The sequence below is a fragment of the Eptesicus fuscus genome, chromosome 10, assembly GCF_027574615.1.
Source record: "Eptesicus fuscus isolate TK198812 chromosome 10, DD_ASM_mEF_20220401, whole genome shotgun sequence".
Taxonomy (NCBI): domain Eukaryota; kingdom Metazoa; phylum Chordata; class Mammalia; order Chiroptera; family Vespertilionidae; genus Eptesicus; species Eptesicus fuscus.
In genome coordinates, this window is record NC_072482.1 from 3,600,221 (window position 1) to 3,620,793 (window position 20,573).

At 48.3% G+C, this 20,573-nt stretch overlaps 1 protein-coding gene and 1 non-coding gene across 2 annotated transcripts; both read right to left on the minus strand.

Moving 5' to 3' along the window:
* Positions 1-381: 381 nt before the first annotated feature.
* VPS52 (VPS52 subunit of GARP complex) lies at positions 382-20,552 on the minus strand. The gene is made up of 20 exons (XM_008160070.3): positions 20,156-20,552; positions 17,982-18,066; positions 17,783-17,835; positions 17,529-17,604; positions 17,274-17,341; positions 16,493-16,668; positions 15,991-16,141; positions 15,669-15,769; positions 15,440-15,572; positions 15,243-15,300; positions 14,770-14,903; positions 14,180-14,335; positions 13,262-13,380; positions 12,818-12,941; positions 12,447-12,542; positions 12,254-12,361; positions 11,994-12,059; positions 1,648-1,759; positions 1,297-1,415; positions 382-1,107 (listed from the first exon to the last, which is right to left on the minus strand). The coding sequence occupies exons 1-20, from the start codon at positions 20,243-20,245 to the stop codon at positions 961-963; spliced, it is 2,172 nt and encodes a 723-aa protein (XP_008158292.1). The 5' UTR covers positions 20,246-20,552; the 3' UTR covers positions 382-960.
* Positions 13,737-13,843, minus strand: LOC114229161 (U6 spliceosomal RNA). The gene has a single exon (XR_003615252.1). It is a non-coding gene; the product is annotated as a U6 spliceosomal RNA (small nuclear RNA).
* Positions 20,553-20,573: the final 21 nt, after the last annotated feature.

A 20,573-nucleotide genomic window follows, 5' to 3' on the forward strand; every position in this document is an offset into this window, starting at 1 on the left:
CCGTCCCAACAGTGTGGGTGCTACAGCCCTCTGCAAGGGGCCTAGGCCGCAGCCAGAGCAGCCAGTGGGCTGACAAAGGCATGGCAATCCCATGGCCAGCTCAAGGGCGGATCCAAGGTAGACTTGGGACAGTGCCTGAGGTTGCACAGCCATGTGCCCAGCCCTTGCATCTGCCATTTTAACCAGGAGCCACTTTCCTCCACCAGGTAGGTTACTCATGAAATAATCCCCACACTAAAACCAATGCAGCTACTTTGGCCTAGAGGTTATAGGATACTGTGTGTCCCTACTTTTTCAACACCCACCAAAAGGGAGGTAACCCTGGAGCACAGATGGGGCTACTTGAAGGCCCCAGGAGGGAAAAAGGACATGGGAGAAGAGTGTTATGTCATATTAAATATTTATTGTTCCCTGCAGACTGACCTTGAAGTACTTTCTCAAGCCAGGAGGGGGACTGGTTAGTGTTCAAGTTGCTAGGATCTTAGGTCAAAAAGCTACAGAAATCACTTTGCATGGGGGAAAAAAAATCAATGACTTAGAGGCACTCTCCCCTTGCCATCAATTCCAAGAGGTGAGGCTTCACACCTCAGGACAAGGTGACAAGAGTTGGATTAACCAGAAATGGAGGCAAGTGAAGGTTTTACTAGAGGAAGAGAAAAGAGCCTTGGCTTTAGGTGTGTTTTTCGGGGGCGGAGGTTGTGACAAAGTTGGGAGAATGATAGTCGTTTTGGAAGCCCAGGGAAAGGTGGTCCTGGGAAACCTGAAGACGCTGGGCGATTCAGAAAGCCAAGGGACTCCAGCTTACCCTGATGAGGCAGGGCCCTGCGGGTGAAGGCAGGGTGAGGCATGTCACAGACCTGGGAGGCAAGGAGGAACTGAAGGGGCAGGAAGGTGAAGAAAGGTACGGGGTGGGCTGCAGGAGTCCATGGAGAGGGCTGGTGAATCCCAGGATCCAGCACATCAGAAGTTGGGCTTGTGCTTCTTGAGCTCCACCATAAGGTGGTGAATGTTGATGAGCTCAGCCCGGGCAGGGAGAGCTCGGAGCTGGGGCTGAGACAACACCCGGTGGAAGCGATGATAGAGCTGGATTAGCTGGGTCAATGCTCCCTGGTCAAGAAAGTCAAGGAGGGTAAGACTGTGAGATGATTAAGAATCAGGTTGGGGCTTATCCAGAACTTTGGGCACAGCTGGTAGTTGAAGATCAAGAGTCACTTGGATGATGCTGAGCCCAAGGAAAAGAGGGGGGAAATTAGTGATGGGGCAGGGTGGGAGTGGGAGCTGGGAGTTGAAGGTCACCTGGATGATGCTAGTTCCATTTCTGAAGTTGGTGAAACTCCGCATTACATCCTGACTCAGAGACTCCACTGATGATTTCCAGGAACTACCAAAGCCACGGATCAGCTGAGTAACACGGGCTGATGGCAGGAGGAAAAAGACAGTATTAGATAGAGACTAGGCTAAATGATCTTTGATCCCATTAAGTCCTCCTCAAAGCACAGCCATCCTCATCATCGAACCCCTCTCTTCTGGTGTTCTCCCAACCCATTCTTCCCTGATCCACCCACTCCCCATATAATCCACATCCTCTCATTTTTCATTTCTGGTCACCTTACCACTGACCCCTTTTCTTCCACACCATCCTTATACCTTCTTCCCCTCGAAGTCGCTCAGCCTGTCCACGCTCAATCAGAGCCTCAGCCTCCTTCACAAATGCCACCAGACCCCCAAAAGGGGGAGAGAGCAACTCTTCAATGAATTCCTGGAGAAACACACACACATACATACATACAATTGAGTGTCCTGGTGTCAGCAGATTTTTTTCCAATTCTGGCATCATGACCGACTAGATCCTTAGAACATTCCCATAGCAAAGGTCATACACTTTAAGAAACTGATGGTCTCACAAGAGGTAGGGGAAATCTTCAAGGCTCCCCCCTCCTAAAAACAACAACAACAACAACAAAAAAAAACACCCAGAAACTAAACTTAAATGGGAGCAGAGCAACAAGAAATTGGGGTTAGGGCTGGAAACAGGGGCAAGGCTACCAGAAGGTAAATGGCCATGGCAACTCTACTATCTGGAAACTGAGCCTGACGCCAGCCCCGAGTGGGAAAGCTGAGTCTCTCATGAGAGTTACAAAGAGAGACTCATAAGCAGCAAGAAAAAAGCAGTTAGTTATCTACAGGGGAGCTCCCATAAGTCTGTTAGCTGATTTCTCAATACAAACTTTGCAGGCCAAATGAAATTGGCATTGAACATAAAGTGATGAAAAGCAAGGACATAAACCAAGATTATGCTACCCAGCAAAGATTTAGAATAGAAAGTCAGATAAAGAGCTTCCCAGATAAGAAAAAGCTAAAGGAGTTCATCACCACCAAACCAGTATTACAAGAAGTGATAAAGCATCTTCTTTAAGAAGATAAAAAAATCTATATATTAAAGGCTAAGTGTTGGTCCGACCGGTAGCTATGACACGCACTGACCACCAGGGGGCAGACCCTCAACGCAGTAGCTGCCATGACACACACTGGCCATTTAAAGATAAATGGCACTAAGGACCTGGCGCCGACAAACCAACACTCAGCTTCCCCCAAGTGGCAGATAAGCCCCACCACAGTGACAAATTGCAGCCAAGGCTGCCAAGACTCCACGGCACAAATGCAGCCCGCAGCCCAGCCCAGCTCTGAAACAGTAGCTGTGGGCGCTGGGTAATGATGTCACATAGCAACGTCCAGCTTCCTCTCCCTAGCAACTAGCCTCCTTGGAGTTTCTTCAGCCCAGGAACACAACTTGTTTTATAGCCAGGTGCAAACATTTTACACTTTAACCAAATGTGAAGCATTTTCACGTGCCTCATCTTATTTGATCCTCACAGAAGTCCTGGAGTAGGTAGATAGGAGACTTGGTAGAATCATATTTTCTTTTCATTAGCAGGAAAACGGAGATTTAGAAAGTTTAGAAACTTGACTCGACTGAAAAGAAGTAAGACATAGTGGAACTTGAAAATGACTTCAGGTTTTCTCACTGCGCAGAATATAGTCAAACACTGCTGCAGTTAAATATATTACCCTTTGTTCTCCCTGTGAGATCTACAATAATAATCTGCTTCGTGTTGATATTTACTGCTGTGTTGCTGACAATTACCTGAAAGAGAAGTTGGGGTGCTTCACTGGGCTAGAAAAAGTTTAGCTAAATCAGAAAGCAGGTCTAATTAAGCAAGTTTATTCTATATCTATAAAAGGCTAAGTTGACTCGCACATGTGCAATACATATAAAGCTCTCGCTGGTGCCAATCACATGCGTGTGTTTCAATCTGAATTGTCTATTGTGAATTTAGTTGACACTTCTATTATAGAGAAAGGGCAAATAGCAATATTAAAATATTTCTTCTGCCGAAACCGGTTTGGCTCAGTGGATAGAGCGTCGGCCTGCGGACTGAAAGGTCCCAGGTTCGATTCCGGACAAGGGCATGTACCTTGGTTGCAGGCACATCCCCAGGAGGGGGTGTGCAGGAGGCGGCTGATGGATGTTTCTCTCTCATCGATGTTTCTAGCTCTCTATGTAAAATTTCAATAAAATACATTTAAAAAAAAATATTTCTTCTAATTAATTTCCTCTCAATGTGCACGAATCCATATACAGGGACACTAGTATGAATAATAAAATGGCAACAAATACATATCTATCAATAATTACTTTAAAATTTATTAAATGCTTCAATCAAAAGACATATGGAGGCTGAGTGAATAACAAGACCCTTACATATCAGATTGAGAGACTGAAAGTAAAGGGATGGAAAAAGGTATTTCATGAAAATGGAAACAAACAAACAAAAGCTGAGGTAGCAATAGTTTACCAGACAAAATAAGACTTTAAAACAAAGGCTATATAACAAGAGACAAAGAAGGACCCAGTAATTACAGTTCTGGACATTTATCCAAAGAAACCTAAAACAATAATTCTAAAAACTACATGCATTCATATGTTCACTGCAGCATTATTTATAATAACTAAGAGATGGAAGAAATCTAAGTGTCTATCAATAGATGAATGGATAAAGATGTGAGGCATATATATAATGGAATATGACTCAGCCGTAAAAAAAGTATGAAATCTTGCCATCTGCAACAACATGGAATGGATGGACCTAAGGGGTATTGTGCTGAGTGAAATAAGTTAGAGAAAGATAAATGTCAAATGATTTCACTCATGTGTGGAATTTAAAAAACAAAATAAGAGAAGAACCAAGATGGTGGTATAGGTAAACACTGGTAGTCGCTGCCTCCCACAATCACATCAAAATTACAACTAAAGTACAGAACTACCATCATTCAGAACCACCTGAAATCTGACTGAATGGAAGTCCTATAACTAGAGAAGTAAAAAAGAAAGCACATTGAAACTGGTAGGAGGGGTGGAGGCACAGAACAGGTTGATCTGACACCCATGTGTGGCATTTTGTTAATTGGGAGGGATATCTTGGCTGAGGAGGCCTCCCATGTGGAATAAGGGCTCCCAGTCTCACACCAGCCCCCCAGCCCAGGTTGCAGAGCTAGGAAGAGAAGTCCCTGTAACTTCAGGCTGTAAAAACCAGCGAGGATTGTGGCTGAGTGACATGGAGGCTGCTGGAGTCCCAGGCAATTCCTTTTAAAGGGCCGGTGCAATGACTTCCATGGATTTGTTCCCTCTGAGCTCCAGTACTGGGGTAGCAGCCTGCGGTGTCTCCAGGGACTGCCTAGCATGGGGCAAAAACTTGGGGACAGCTTTCTCTAAGATAGGGGTACTCATGGGGTTCATTGTTCCTATGCTGGGACTTCCCCCATCGCAGAGCTGACTAGTAGCCACATCTGAGTCTCCATTAATCTGGCTCACACTGTTTGCTCCTCCCTGGTGATTCCCTGAGACCCAGCCCCATCCAAGCTGTTTGCAGTAGCTTTTCCATATGAATGGCTTGTCCTGGCTCAGGCTTCAGGCTTTCCTAAAATCTCTCAAACAAGCAGCAGGTGGCATCAGTGTATCCCAAATCTATCAATAAGAGGCCCAAGACAAGGCACTAAAATCAGCCTGCCTTGCTTCATAGCTTGGTCTTGCTTGGGCACTTCCAAGCCCAACACAAGTAGCAGCCATCTGCAGATCACCCTGTAGCTTCTGCCAGGTGGCCCCAGGCAGAGGCCCTAGAGCCAGTGCACCTGATGGACAACTTCAGACCACATCAGATCACAACTCTACACATTTATAAGCAACACATTCAAGGAGCAGACTCATCGAGCACCAAAGCCCCACTGAAGCAAGTCCTGCTCTACAGGGGTGTCTCCTGCACAGCAAACTCTGCCACTGTAGTCACAGCTGTTCCTCACAGCCAGTTGGACTGGAGGTTAATTCCTCCCAGTGACTCCAACAGCAATCAAGACTCAACTACAACAAGACTGTACACATAACCCACACAGGGGTCCATGTAGAGTGCCCAGCTCAGATGACTGGGGAGGCTGAGCCACTGAGCCCTACAGGACACCTACTACACAAGGCCACTTTACCAATTTCAGGAGACATAGCAGCTCTACCTAATATATAGAAACAAACCAAGGGAAGCAGCCAAAATACAGACACAAAGAAATATGTCACAAATGAAAGAACAGAAGAAATCTCCAGAAAAAGAACTAAATGAAATGGAAGCAAACAAACTACTAGATACAGAGTTCAAAACAATAGTTATAAGGATGCTCAAGAATCTTGAGATCTTCAAGGGACTTAGTGAAAATTTCCAGGATCTTAGTGAGATTTTCCAAGACATGAAAAAGGACCAATCAGATATTAAGCATATACTAACTAAAATAAAGAATAATTTACAGGGATTCAACAGTAGAGTACAAGATGCCGAGAATCAAATCAGAGATTTGGAATATGAGGAAGCAAAAAACATCCAATCAGAAGTGCAAAAAGAATCCAAAAATATGAAGACAGTGTAAGAAGTGTCTGGGAGAACTTCAAACGTACCAACAGTCACATTATGGGATGCCAGAAGGAAAAGACAAAGAGCAGGATGTTGAAAACCTATTTGAAGAAATAATGACAGAAAACTTTCTCTACCCAGTGAAAGAAGTAGACTTACATGTCCAGGAAGTGCAGAGTCTCAAACAAGAGGAATCCCCATACCAAGACACATCATAATTAAAATATCAAGGGTTAAAGACAAAGAGAATCTTAAAAGCAGCAAGAGAAAAGCAGTTAGTTACCTACAAGGGAGCATCCACACAACTGTCAGCTGATTTCTCAACAGAAACATTGCAGGCCAGGAGTGGCAAGAAATATTCAAAGTGATGAATAGCAAGGACCTAACCAAGATTAATCCACCCAGCAAAGCTATCATTTAGAACTGAAGGTCTAATAAAGAGCTTCACAGACAAGAAAAAGCTAAAGGAGTTCATCACCACCAAACCAGTATTACATAAATGTTGAAGGATGTCCTTTAAGAAGAGGAAGAAAGAGAGAAAGGAGGAGGAGGAGAAGAAAGAGAAGGATAAAAAGATTAAAAATATGAACAATAAAATGGCAATAAATACATATCAACAATTTAATCCTATATAATAAAAGGGTAGTATGCAACTTGACCTTAATGGCGGAAAGACCAGGAATGACGGGTTGCTATGATGCGCACTGACCACCAGGGGGCAGATGCTCAACACAGGATCTGCCCCCTGGTGGTCAGTGAGCTTCCACAGGGGGAGCCCCACTCAGCCAGAATCTGGCTCATGGCTGGCCAGCGCAGCAGCGGTGGCGGGAGCCTCTCCTGCCTCCACAGCAGCACTAAAGATGTCCGACTAACGGCTTAGGCCTGTTCCCCCAGGGAAGCGGGCCTAAGCCATTAGTCGGACATCCTCCGAGGGCTCTCAGGATGCCAGAGGGATGTCTGACTGCCAGCTTTGGCCCAATACCCCCAGGAGCGGGCCTAAGCCGGCAGGTAGACACCCCTGAGGGCTCCGGGGCTGCCAGAGGGATGTCTGACTGACAGCTTAGACCTGATCCCCCAGGGAGCGGGCCTAAGCCAGCAGGTGGAAATCTCCCGAGGGGTTTCAGACGCAGGCCAGGCTGAGGGACCGCCCCCCCCCCCCCCATGAGTGCACAAATTTTCGTGCACCGGGTCTCTAGTCTAAAAATAAAAATAAACAAACAAGAAATCTAATGAACAAAATAAACTGATGAATTAAATAGAACCAGAGGCATGGAAACATAGAACAGACTGATGAATCTCAGAGGGAAGGGTGGAGGGTGAGGGGGGGAGTGGGAAGAGATTAACCAAACAATTTACTAGTATATGCATATATGCATTACCTATGGACACAGACAATAGGGTGGTGAAGGCCTAGGGCCAGAGTGGGAACTGGGTGGAGGAGGGAAATGGGAAAAAGGAGAACATCTATAATATTCTCAACAATAAAGGTTTTTTTTAAAAAAAGAGATAAAACACATATGGAAAGTATCTGCAATCTATATAACCAACAAAAGATTAGTATGTAAAATATATAAAGAGCTCTTTCTAAAAAAAAAATGTTTTTATTGATTTTGAGATAAAATTTACCTACATAAAAAACTTATCTACATCTATGTCATCTATGTGCACTAAAAGACATAAGTGTTCAAAATAAACAAACAAAATTGGAACAGACTCATAGATGCACAGAGCAAACTGGTAGCTGATAGAGGGAAGGGGGCTTGGGGCTGGGTGAAAAAGGTGAAGGGATTAATAAGTACAAATTGATAGTTATAGAAGTCATGGAGATGTAAACTACAGTATAGAGAATATCCTCATTAATATTGTCAAAGGACTTATATGCATACTAGAGGCCTGGTGCACGAATTCATGCACTGGTGGGGTCCTTTGGCCAGGCCTGCGATTGGGGTTGATCAGGGCTGTCTCGCCCAGTCCTGATCGGGGTCGTCAGGGCTGGCCAGCCGGGAAGGGACCATAGGAGGTTGGCCGGCTGGGGAGGGACCAAGGGAGGGCTCCAGGACACGTCCAGCCCTCTGGTCCAGTCCCGATCAGCCGGACACCGGTAGCAAGCTAACCTACCAGTTGGAACGTCTGCCCCCTGGTGGTCATTGCACGTCATAGCGACTGGTTGGTCAACCAATGGGTCGGACACTTAGCATATTACACTTTTATTAGATAGGATATGTATAGCCCATAGACACAGACAATAGTGCAGTGAAGGCCTGGGGGTGGGCAAAGGAGGGAAAATGGGGGACATCTATAATATTCTCAACAATAAAAGTAAATTAAAAATATAATAATAGTATTGTAATAACTATGCATGGTATCAATTCAGTACTGGAAATATTGGGGGTAACATTTTGTAAAATATCTGATTGTCTAACCACCATGCTGTTCACCTCAAACTAATGCAAAATAATACTGAAAGTAAACTGTAATTGAAAAAGTAAAATGGAAAAAAAAAAGACATAATAGTTCATAAAACAATGCTCACAGTAGCAAAAAACTGGAAGTAATCTAAATGTCCTCTTACAGGAACACATGTTATATTCACATAAGTAACATGATCCAACAGTGAAAAAGAATGAACTACAGCCATGTGTGATCATATTAGAAAAATTATGCTTGAAAAAATCCTGTGATTCTGTTTTTATAACACTAAAAATATCTATAATACTAAAAGCCTATGCGGGCCTGACTGGTTTGGCTCGGTGGATGGAGCGTTGGCCTGCGGACTGAGGGGTCCCGGGTTCGATTCCGGTCAAGGGCATATACCTTGGTTGCGGGCACATCCCCAGTGGGGAGTGTGCAGGAGGCAGGTGATTGATTTTTCTCTCTCATCGATGTTTCTAACTCTCTATCCCTCTCCCTTCCTCTCTGTAAAAAACCAATAAAATATATTAAAAAAAAAAAAGCCTATGCGGTTCTGACACCCTCACGCCGTAACGATCACCAGGAGGCTGCATGTGCAGTGGGCGCACGTGGGTGGGCGGGGCTGCATGCACAGCAAGGCGTGCGCGGCAAGGCATGCGTGGGTGGGCAGGGGCTTGACGCTGCATGTGTGATGCAGAGCGGGTCCCGCGGCTACAGCCTACTTCTTTGGGGCAATCCATCGTAGCCTACTTCTTTGGGGCAATCCATCGAGGAGCTCCAGATGGGTGGGCGGGGCCTACCTCTTGGGGGCAATCAATCGCGGGGCTCCCACACTGTGAGCGGGCACAGGCCAGGCCTCTAGTATATAAATAATTATTGTTTTGACATAGCTATATTTTTAATTGACTTTTAGAGGGCGGAAGAGAGAAAGTGATCTATTGTTCCACTTATATATTCATCGGTTGATTCTTTTTAAAAATATATATTTTTTCATTGATTTCAGAGAGGAAGGGAGAGGGAGAGATAGAAACATCAACGATGAGAGAGAATCATTGATCGACTGCCTCCTGCACGCCTCACAATGGGGATCGAGCCTGCAACCTGGGGATGTGCTCTGACTAGGAATTTAACTGTGATCTCCTGGTTCATAGGTTGACACTCAACCACTGAGCCCCACTGACCCAGGCATTGGTTAATCCTTGTATGTGCCCTGACCAGGGATCGAACCTACAACTTTGGCATATCGGGATGATGTTCTAACCAACAGAGATTTCCAGCCACAGCTTAGCCATAGCTAAATTTTTAAAAGCAAGAGTATGATAAACAGCAGGTAGGTCACCAGGTGCTTCTATGTGAAAGACAGGGAGATGGGATGAAGAGGAATTCACACTCTGAGATTGGTTATTGTTAAGGTGTATTGTAGGCTCATGGGTATTAATAGCATTAAAAAAATACAAAATACCGGGCCTGCGTGACTCAGTGGTTGAGCGTCAACCTATGAACCAGGATGTCATGGTTCAATTCCCGGTCAGGGCACGTACCCAGGTTGTGAGCTGGGTCACCGGTGTGGGGTGTGCAGGAGGCAGCCGATCCGGTGATTCTCTCTCATCATGGATGTTTCTCTCTCTTTCCCTCTCCCTTCCTCTCTGAAATCAAATATATTTTTTTAAAAATAGACCAATAATGGATGGAGGAACCAAGATGGCGGCATAGTTAAACAACTAATCTGCTGCCTCACACAACAATTTCAAAAATACAACTAAAAGACAAAAACGTCTACCACCCAGAACCACGGGAAAGCTGGCTGAGTGGAAGATTTACAACTAAGAAGAGAAAGGAGCACAATCGCTGAAAAGCTGAGGTACGGAGGCACACGAATCGGGCTGGCGGCGGGCGGCTGGGTGCGCGGCTTTTCTTCAACCCGCAGGGAGACAAGCTCCCGATCACTCTGAAAGCCAGTTTCTGGGGACACTCGGGGGACCCAGGCACCTACAGGGAGAAGCTGGACTCTCGGCCATCGGGTCGGAAAGTGAGAGTGACTTTTTTTTGCAGAGGTGCGCCCAGCAATCATTGTTTACTGCGCTGGAGCGCGGGGCGCAGGGACTTGGAAACGTGGAAAGGCAGAGACGGTTGACGGCAGCCATCGCCGTTGGCCACGCCCCAGCCTAGTGACGCCCTGAGACCCCGCCCAGCCCTGAGACCCGCCCCGCACATTCTACAAACCCGCCCAGGCTCCACACAGCGGCTTTTGCATATAAATGGCCTGTTCTGGAGCAGCCCAACCAAACTAACTGCAGCTCCAGTCAGACTGCTCCAAAACCGCCCAAGCAAAGGAGGAGAAAACTAGCCCTTGCTGTAGCTCCTGCTGGGGGACACACAGTACACAAGGGTACACCAAGAGTGTCCACCTCAGGTAACTGGGAGGCTGACCCGTTGAACCAATAGGACACCTTGTACACAAAACTACCCTACCAACTTAGGGAAGCAGAGAATATGAGAAGGCAAGGAAACAGATCACAAACCAAAGAAATGGAGGAGAACAAGCGACTGGACATAGAGTTCAAAACCACGGTTATAAGGTTTTTCAAGAATTTCATGGAAAAGGCCGATAAATTCCATGAGGACCAACTAGAAATTAAACATACACTGACTGAGATAAAAAATATTATACAGAGACCCAAAAGCAGTCTAGAGGATTGCAAGAATCAACTCAAAGATTTGAAATACAAAGAGGCCAAGGACACTCCTCCAGAGAAGCATGAAGAGAAGAGAATTCAGAAAGTTGAAGATAGTGTAAGAAGCCTCTGGGACAACTTCAAGCGAACCAACATCAGAATTATGGGGGTACCAGAAGAAGAGAGAGAGCAAGATGCTGAAAACCTATTTGAAGAAATAATGAACGAAAACTTCCCCCACCTGATGAAAGAAATAGACTTACAAGTCCAGGAAGCGCACAGAACCCCAAACAAAAGGAATCCAAAGAGGACCACACCAAGACACATCATAATTAAAATGCCAAGAGCAAAAGACAAAGAGAGAATCTTAAAAGCAGCAAGAGAAAAACAGTTAGTTACCTACAAGGGAGCTCCCATACGATTATCAGCTAATTTCTCAACAGAAACCATGCAGGCCAGACGGGAGTGGCAAGAAATATTCAAAGTGATGAATAGCAGGAACCTACAACCAAGACTACTCTACCCAGCAAAGTTATCATTCAGAATTGAAGGGCAGATAAAGAGCTTCACAGATAAGAAAAAGCTAAAGGAGTTCATCACCACCAACCCAGCATTATATGAAATGCTGAAAGGTATTCTTTAAAAAGAGGAAAAAGAAGAAGAAAGATAAAAATCATGAACAACAAATACATATCTATCAACAAGTGAATCTAAAAGTCAAGTGAATTAAAAATCTGAGGAACAGAATAAACTGGTGAACTTAATAGAATCAGGCATAGAATGGGAGTGGATTGATAACTAAAAATAGACCAATAATGACATGTTGGAACCAGGAATTATTCCAATTCTGTGTAGATGGAGTCCAGTAACTGCCACTCCACACACACACACACACACACACACACACACACACACACACACACGGCTGTGCCTTTCCTTTTCCCCACATCCCTACCTGTGTCCGAGCATTGAGCAGCTGCTGGAAACCCTCGACCTCTTTGCTGTCATCCGCAGCCCGCTCCTAAGGGAAGACAAAGGGAAATATCAAGTTCAGGAGAGGCAGCCCTCACTGCAGGATATCCCCTTCCTCCCACATTTACTGCACTGGCCAGACTCCAGAATAAACCATGAACCAACAAAAACAAGCCCTCAGAGCTAGCACAACAATGGGGCACCCGATGCCCTGGGCGGGGAAGCGGGAAGCAGAGCGCCTACCATCAGCACACCCAGCATCATGTCGTAGTTGTTGATCAGAAAGACAAGCTGCTCCTTCCTTGAGGAGAACTCCGCTGCCACTCGGAGGACGAAATTCTCCACTTCTACCTGGAGAGGCCCGGAGGAGACGGGAGAAGGTGAGGGCGCAGGCCCTCCTCACACGCCCACGGCTTCGGCTGGAGCTGCCCCTCACCTGGAGCTGCCCCAGCAGCTGTATCGTCCGCTCGTTGGGGATTGTCTGATTGATGCTGACAAGGGCAGAGGAGAACTCTGCGTATCGCCGTGTGATCTGGGAGAAAGAAGGTGGGAAGAAAAATCACCCCAACCTCCTGACCCAGCCACAACCACCCCTCACTCCCCTGAGCTGGCCAACCCGTGTGTGACTCCCACCTCCAATCCTACCACCCGTGCCCAACCGCCCTGAATGTAACACTCCTGGACTGCCCCTCACGCCGGTTAGCTACACATCCCGCCAGGCACAAAAGAAATGTGTAGCCAACCCCCCCAAACTGAAGTTTAGCGCCCTGCCTTTCAGGAACCGCTGCTACCCTTGCCCTCCCTCACATAGTGGGGCCGAGTATCCAGTCCCCCAAGGCGCTGAGGGTCAGTGCTTCGGACACTCTGGACATTCATCTCCAGTATCAGCTCAAACCGTGGCCACAGCAAGGCAAGCACCTGTTCCCAGTACCTGTGGGCTTAACCAGAATCAGCGATCAGCTGGCCAGGAATGTCAGGGTCAGGTGGGGGTGGGCGAATGGTGGGGGAGGAGTGGTGTGTGTGTGAGGGTGAGGAAAGCCCGTCCCATTCTGGGGCATCTTGCAGGTTAAGAGCTGGGGGCCGGTGCTGGTAGGACTGGGTATGAAAGGTGAGTCAGAGCAGCAGTGCTGCCTCCTGGCAGGTGAATGGGGTTAGGGTCACTGGTATCGAGTCAGTAGGAGCCTAAGGGCAGGGTTCTGTAAGGCCAAGAGCTCAAGGCCAGCAGGGCTTCAAGGACCAGAACTCAGTGACCTGTCCAGGGCGGGAACATCCCTCTTTGTTGCAATGCTGCGGAATCGGAGGACGATGTGGATACAGAGAAAAACAGCAATGGCATCATAGCAGTCAGCGAGATAGGACTCCAGGTGCTTCTGTGATTGAAGAGCAGGCAGAGGACGGGAAGAGCACGTTACTTTGTCCTTCCCAGGGGCCAGAGACAAACGCACGTGCTCCTATGGGGAGGCAGCCCTGGGAGGGAGGGAGGGAGGGAGGGCAATGCCCCTTGCCCTGCTCTGTCCGCTGCCTTGCTCACAGGGTCTATGATCACGAGCCTAGTACAGAATTCAGGGCTGAGCACTGAGGTTTACGGGCCCCTAAACTACTGCCTGGGTGTGGATCAGCAGTAGGGGTAGCCTTGGGGACCCCAAGCTTTAAGGGTTTTGTAGGGAGTCACGCTGTGAGTACAAGGCTTAGATGTTTCATTTTTATTTTGTTGTTTTTTTTTTTTTTAAATATGGAACACTTCACGAATTTGCATATCATCCTTGCGCAGGGGCCATGCTAATCTTCTCTGTATTATTCCAATTTTAGTATATGTGCTCCTGAAGTGAGCACTATTTCTATTTTTTAAAATATATTTTTATTGGTTTTAGAGAGGGAGAGAGATAGAAACATCAATGAGAGAGAATAATTGACTGGCTGCCTCCTGCACGCCCCCTACCGGCGATTGAGCCCACAACCCGGGGCATGTGCCCTGAGCGGGGATCGAACCGTGACCTCCTGGTTCAGAGGTCAATGCTCAATTATTGAGACACACCGGCTGGCAAGGCTTAAATGTTTCAGTATGAGGGGTCCTGGTTTCATTACCACCAGAGCCATGGCCCTCCAGTGGTGCGGATAAGGACTGAGGACATGAGTCTGAGAGCAAAGGAGCTAGGGCAGGGGTCTTACCAGGGTCATGCTGAGCGTGCGGCCCATGACAGCATGGAAGAGGTCGTGTGCAGCCGTGCCAGACACAACAAAGAATTCACAGATGAAAAGATATTCCCGGCAGGAATTGTCTAGGAGGGCGTAGTGCTGGCTGCGAAAGAGGGCCTCAAATGGATACTAGGATGGGAGGGTAAAGAAGAGAGACAGAGGGATGAACCCCAACAATGACTCCCTGTAGATGTGGCTGGGAAATCAGTAAACCTGGGTACTGAGAGCTCAGGAGACCCTTCTCATCTAACCCAAGTCTAGGCTGTTTTGAAACATCATCCTGAATAGGTAGGTACTGAAGGGGGGAAGGGGTACAAGAGAACAGCCCACCCCTCACCTGCTGCGGCTACTCCTGCATATCCCTCCACAGCTGCCCCAGGACATGTCTCTTCCCCCTGTGCCCTAAGTCCACGGTCCCAGCCTTCTTGGAATCACAGTACACTAGGGAGCCCGGAAGAGGCCACTCCTACATCCCAGGGGCTGACAGGAGCTCTGACCTTCCCACCCAGCCCCAGCCAGCCTCTCAGCACCCCCTCACGACTGAAGCTTGCTCTTCCTCCTACCCTCTGTTCTCCCCGCTGGGCGGTGTGGGGCACCAGGATGGGGGCCTCCAGCTCAGTGGGGGAGATGACAGAGCCACGGGTCCCCAGGGTGAAGATGGTGTTTCTGCTTCGCAGGGACGGCTTTGAAAAGAATCGTGAAGGGTCAGAGTCAGGGAAATAAGTTCACAGCTGTGACAGAAAATCAGACTCAGTACCTCCGGGGCCTACAGCAGCCGACAGTCTAGAGGCCCCTCTTTCCCCAGAACCAGTGCCCACTTCACCTGACACCTGTGAGTGTGCTTCAGGCCTCTACACCTCGACATCAGATGCAAAACTAAGGATCAAAAGGACGTTTTCCTGGGAGGGATGGCCACAGCCTTCATCACATTCTCACAGGGTTAGGTCCCACAGAAAAAGGAAAGCAGCAGTGCCTTGGAGGCTAGAGTCAGAAGCCCCGGGCTCTCCAGGCCGAGCACAGGGTCAGCTCAGGATATCTTTCTTTGCTGTATCTTCCACGCCCATTAGATCATCCTTCTCAGCGACTTCCTCGTACTGGAGAAAAAAGGAAAAGAACTGGTAACCATTTCTGCCCACAGAACCATAAAAAATATTTTACATTGTCCCCCCGGCCCCGCCCCGCGGTGTCCTTCCCAGCCCAGGCGCCAGGAATGTTCCTCCCTCTTGGCCTCACCTGCACCTTCATGAGCCGCCCCAGGTAGGAGCGGTAGTAAGACAGGTAGATCTTGCTCAGCGTCTCCACATACTCGTCCCGGATCTCCTTCGCTGTTGCTCTTTCATTGCCCAGCAGGAACTGATAGAAGAACCTGCAGGGGCCAGGGACCGTCAGTGTCGCTGCCTGCCCAAGAAACCGGACACCACACGTGGCTGCCCAAAGCTCGAGGCCATCCTCCCATGGTGACCTGTACTTCAGCAGGGCCGTCTGGGGGATCTGATAGTTGGTCATCGGTTTTCTGAAGGAATAAATCTTCTGAAGGATGAACTCTCGGATCTTCGTCACGGCCTAGATATGGGGGACAAACAGGGCAGGAAGCTGCAACCGCCTTTCTGTTGGGAGCACTGAGGGAAGTGATGGGTGTTAAGAGGAGGAGGAAGGGTGGAGAAGAGCCGTTTTTTAAGGTCCTCAGGGGAACCAGGGATGTGAGCATGAGCTCTGGCAGGGGAAGGCGGGGGAAGGTTTCAGGAGGCTGGTTCTAGTCTCTGGGCTATCCCCCCAGCCCTCACCTTGACCCGCAGCCGGTCGAGCACACCCCTGACGTCAGCACAGGCCGCGGTGCCTCTAGCCTCCTGCTCTCGGACTGCAGCTGCCTTGGCATCCAGTTCCTGCAGCTGTTCCAGGAATCTGGGTTCTGTCACTGGCGCCTCCAGAATTGCCCTAGGTAGCAGGAAGGGGTGGGACGGGTTGGGAGGGAGACCTAGCATCCCTAGACTCCGATTCGTATCCTTGACGTCCAACCTCTCTCCTTTCCCTCTTACTGTGTCGTAGTCAGGGTTTACGTACAGTTTTCTGTTCTTGGGCCCCTCACTACACCCCTGACCCTGGATGATTCCTAGTCTTTGATGCCTAAAGCATGCATCAAGGTTAGAAAGGGCTGTCGACCCAACCACCAACTTCTGGAAGGCACTTGGTGACCTGAAGCCAGGAACCCCATGTGGTAAGCAGGTTAGGTCAGCCCAGCCCACCTGCCTGCTATAAACACGGTGGCCCTTCAAACTAGTAACTCACGTGACCAGAGCAGTGGGCACTACCAGACCATCGACAAGCTCCCCAAGTTTCCCTCGAACTGCCTGGCGGTTTCGAAGCCGAATGTTCATGGCCCCTGACTGTTCCTGCAGCGTCCGGATCTCCGAGCTGATGGAGCTGAGGTCACTCTGAAAAGCTCCCAACATCTGCTCCATGCGCTGGGAAAAAGGCAGAAGATGCTGCTGAAGCGCCACAGGGCTGGCAGGGGACAAGTGGGCCACCCAAGTGCACTGGTGACGTCTCCAGTATCAATCAGCCCATGAGGGTAGCAGGTGATGAGGGAAGAGGTACCCCAAAGCCCACTGGCAAATAACATCAGTTATGGCAATAACAACAAAAAAGGCTGCTGAGGTCATATTGCAAGTGGCTTTGTCCCCACCTGAGGTTGACGACCTAAAGAATGACACCCCCCTGGTTGGTTTGGCTCAGTGGATAGAGCGTTGGCCTGTGGACTGAAGGGTCCTGGTTCAATTCGGCTCAAGGGCACATACCTTGGTTGTAAGTTCCCCGGCCCTGGTCGGGGTACATGCAGGAGGCAACCAATCGATGTGTCTCTCTCACATTGATGTTTCTGTCTCTCCCTCTCCCTTCCACTCTCTCTAAAAATCAATGGAAAAATATCCTTGGGTGAGGATTAACAAAGTAATAATAATAATAATAATAAGAAGAAGAAGAAGAAGAAGAAGAAGAAGAAGAAGAAGGGCACCAAAGACCACGATCTGGTTCAAGGTTATTTGAGGGGTTCCAGGTCATGGTGACTAACCTCGAGGACAGCATCGCAGGCTGTGATCTGGTTGTGTAGTGATGCTATGTTCTCACTCTCTTGGATATCTGACCCACAGAAAGTCAAGGGGCCTCTCTGTGAGGATGGAGATCCTCAGACCTGCAGGACCTCTCCAGTTTCTCCCTGAGGTGCTAGAACCCTGAGAGAGAAGAGGTCACCCCAGCCAGGTTGTCTGCACCACGCTCCACAAACCCCCATTTTAATGACACCCCCCTTTCCTCTGCTGGAGGATACAATCCCGAATGGACTTCTGCTCAATCTGTTGTAGCTCCAGCTCCACCTGCTTTGAATAGTGACGGAGATCCACACCCTGGAGAACAGACATTGCAGTTCAAGAGGAGGTCACAGTGAGGGACACTGAGCAGAATCGACGCAGGACCAGCGGGTAAGACACCAGGATATAAGCACAAAAGACTGTTTCCATCTTTTTTCCTTCCAGGGGAGGGTAAGTGTGGGGGAGGGCAGGTTAGTATAGTAGAAAGTCTCACCGTTTTAAGAGCTTCCTTTACTAACTCATCCTCCAGATTTGCCTGAATGTGAACTGGAAATAAAAGTTTATTATAAAGGTTCAGTTCACAGCTCCCTCTCCCCACAATGAACATCTGCACACCAATCCCTGCCTTGTTCCTTCCAGCCCCCATGCCTCAGAGTATAGGCACTCTGCATCCACCCTGGGCCATCACTTACCATCCACTTCATCCAGGATAAATTCATCAGAGGTGAGGTCCAACACTCCAAGCTGCAACGGCTCCTGCAGATCAGGACCGCCGCCCTGGACAGGGAAAAGTTAATGAGAAAGGAGACAGGGGAAAAGGGAAGAACAAAATCTAATGGAGCCCTAACCGGTTTGGCTCAGTGGACAGTGTCGGCCTGAGGACTGAAGGGTCCTGGGTTCAATTCGTCAATTCCATACCTCGCCCGGCTGGTGTGGCTGTGTTGAGTGCTCATCTATGAACCAGGAGGTCATGATTTGATTCCCAGTCTGGGATGCAGGTTAGATACCCAGCAGTGGGTGTGCAGGAGGCAGGGGATCAATGATTCTCTCATCATGCATGTTTTTATTTCTCTCTCCCTCTCTCTGAAATATATAAAAACATATTAAAAAAAAATAAAGCACGTACCTCAATTACAGGCTCAATCCCCAGCCCCACTTGGGCACATATGGGAGGCAACCAATCAATGTGTCTCTCTCATATCAATGTTTTCTTTTTAAAATAGAAACATCAATGATTAGAGAGAATCATTGATTGGCTCCTCCTGCACGCCCCCTACTGGGGATCGAACCTGCAACCTTGTCGTGTGCCTTTGACCAGAATCGAACCTGGGACCCTTCAGACCGCTCTATCCACTGAGCCAAACAAGCTAGGGCTCATATCGATGTTTTCTGTCTCTCGCCCTCCCTTACACTCTAAGAATCAAAGGAAAAATATCCTCAGGTGAGGATTAACAAAACACACACCAAATAAATAAATACATACATATCTATATCTATCTATCTATCTATCTATAATGGAATAATCCCTAATCCTTCAAGGGGGAGGGGAGAACTGTAACTGGGCAGCCATAGGTACTGCGTGAAAAATTCCAAGAGTCTCACATTGTACCCACACTATGACTTGGGGTTGATGGGCAGGGAATATGACAAGGAACCAGGCCATCCACAGAGAATGGATGAGAAAAGTTAGGAGTTGCAGAACTTGCAGTCGAAGTTAGGAGCCCAGACTTCTGCTATCTTAGGTGTTCTATCACAATCCCTCTGGGGAGCTCCAGTCTTTCTAGAAACGTCAGCTAACAGTGTTTACCACTCACTGATCTAACCAACAACCTATATTGTAGTGTTTTAGGCCCCTCTCACCGACACCAGAGAGGTGTTACCAGAGAGGAGAGCCCCCTGAACTAGTGGGAGCGGGCTGTCCCAAACTTTGATCCTTGTCTTCTCATATAAATGAATTTATACGAGAGACCTTGACTGCGTTGTGAACAGCCAATTTATTAAAGCAATTAAAGCGTGCAACTTTATTGAGAAAGCAAAGCAAGCAAATCTATTTCATCTGGCTTGGAGCACAGATGGGCTTTTCCGGCTAATCCGGAAAAGTGAGTGTCTGGAGCAAGTTGGAGGAGTAATATGCCCTCCTCCTGTCTGTAGGTTTCAAAAGATTCTTTTGCTGAATATCTTGGTGCAGATTAAGTCTCAAGGTTTTCTTGTTGTGGTCTTCCCAGAATCCTGGCAACTTTATCTCGCCGAGCCCTGAGACTGCTGGCTTCTCTGCTTAGGGAGTAAAAGTGCCGTTTTTTCCTTTCGGCTTTCCGCCTCGCTTTCTGCATTCATTAGGGGAAGACAGTGGTTTGTCCATGGCTGGGGAAGACAGTGGTTTGTTATTTGCAGGCCATTTGCAAATTACTCACACTGTTTGGCCTTGTCCTAATTTTTCTGCCTCAGTTTCCCCCATTCCTGACCTGGAATCTTGCCTGTAACAGTATGTCTTATAATTTCCTTCACCTTGTAGGTATAGAAAGTGATGGCAGAGAGGTAGCTAACTTGCCCAAGGACACACAGCGTGAGGAGCAGAGCTGGAACTAAAACACAGGCAATCTGCCCCCAGAGGCCACGTTCTTAACCTTTAGACAGCACGGCTTCTCTATTCTGCCCCCAACTCTGGAGGTTAATTGAAATTGTGCCCCGGGAATTGGAGTCGACCGTTCTGGTCCCTGCTCAAGCTCGGGTCCGATTCCAGGGAGGGCTACGGAGCGCATCTCTGGCCGCCGCCGAGCTCCCACCCTAAGCTAAACCCAGCCCCGGTCTTTTACACGCGAGGACGACCGAACGAGACTCCGGAGGAGAAAAAGCCCTGCGTTCTCACCAGCGGGCCCTCCTCCTCCTCCATGTCTGAGGCCCCGGCCCGCAACACCAGCTCCCGGGCAGCGGCCGCCATGGTGGCAGCGGCGGCCATCCGCGCAGCCTCACTTCCGGCAGCTGTCAGTCGCGCGAGTCCGTTCTCCCGAGAGGAACTACACGTCCAGAGTGCGTTGCACAGCGCGAAATGGTTCCCAGGTATTTGCGTTAAATGTTTCACTCCAGCCTCCCCTTGGAGCGCTAAGCACTTCACCCAGGTACAAACGGGAAGTGGAAGTCTTAGCACAATCTCCCCCGGAACCTTCGCGGCTCTCACACCCCAAAACGTTACGAGCTGTAAAGAGACCACGCCGGAAGTTGTAGCAACTAATTCAGACCCTCTGAAGTCCAGTGGAACGCCGGCACAAGCCGTTTCCGGAAGCTAC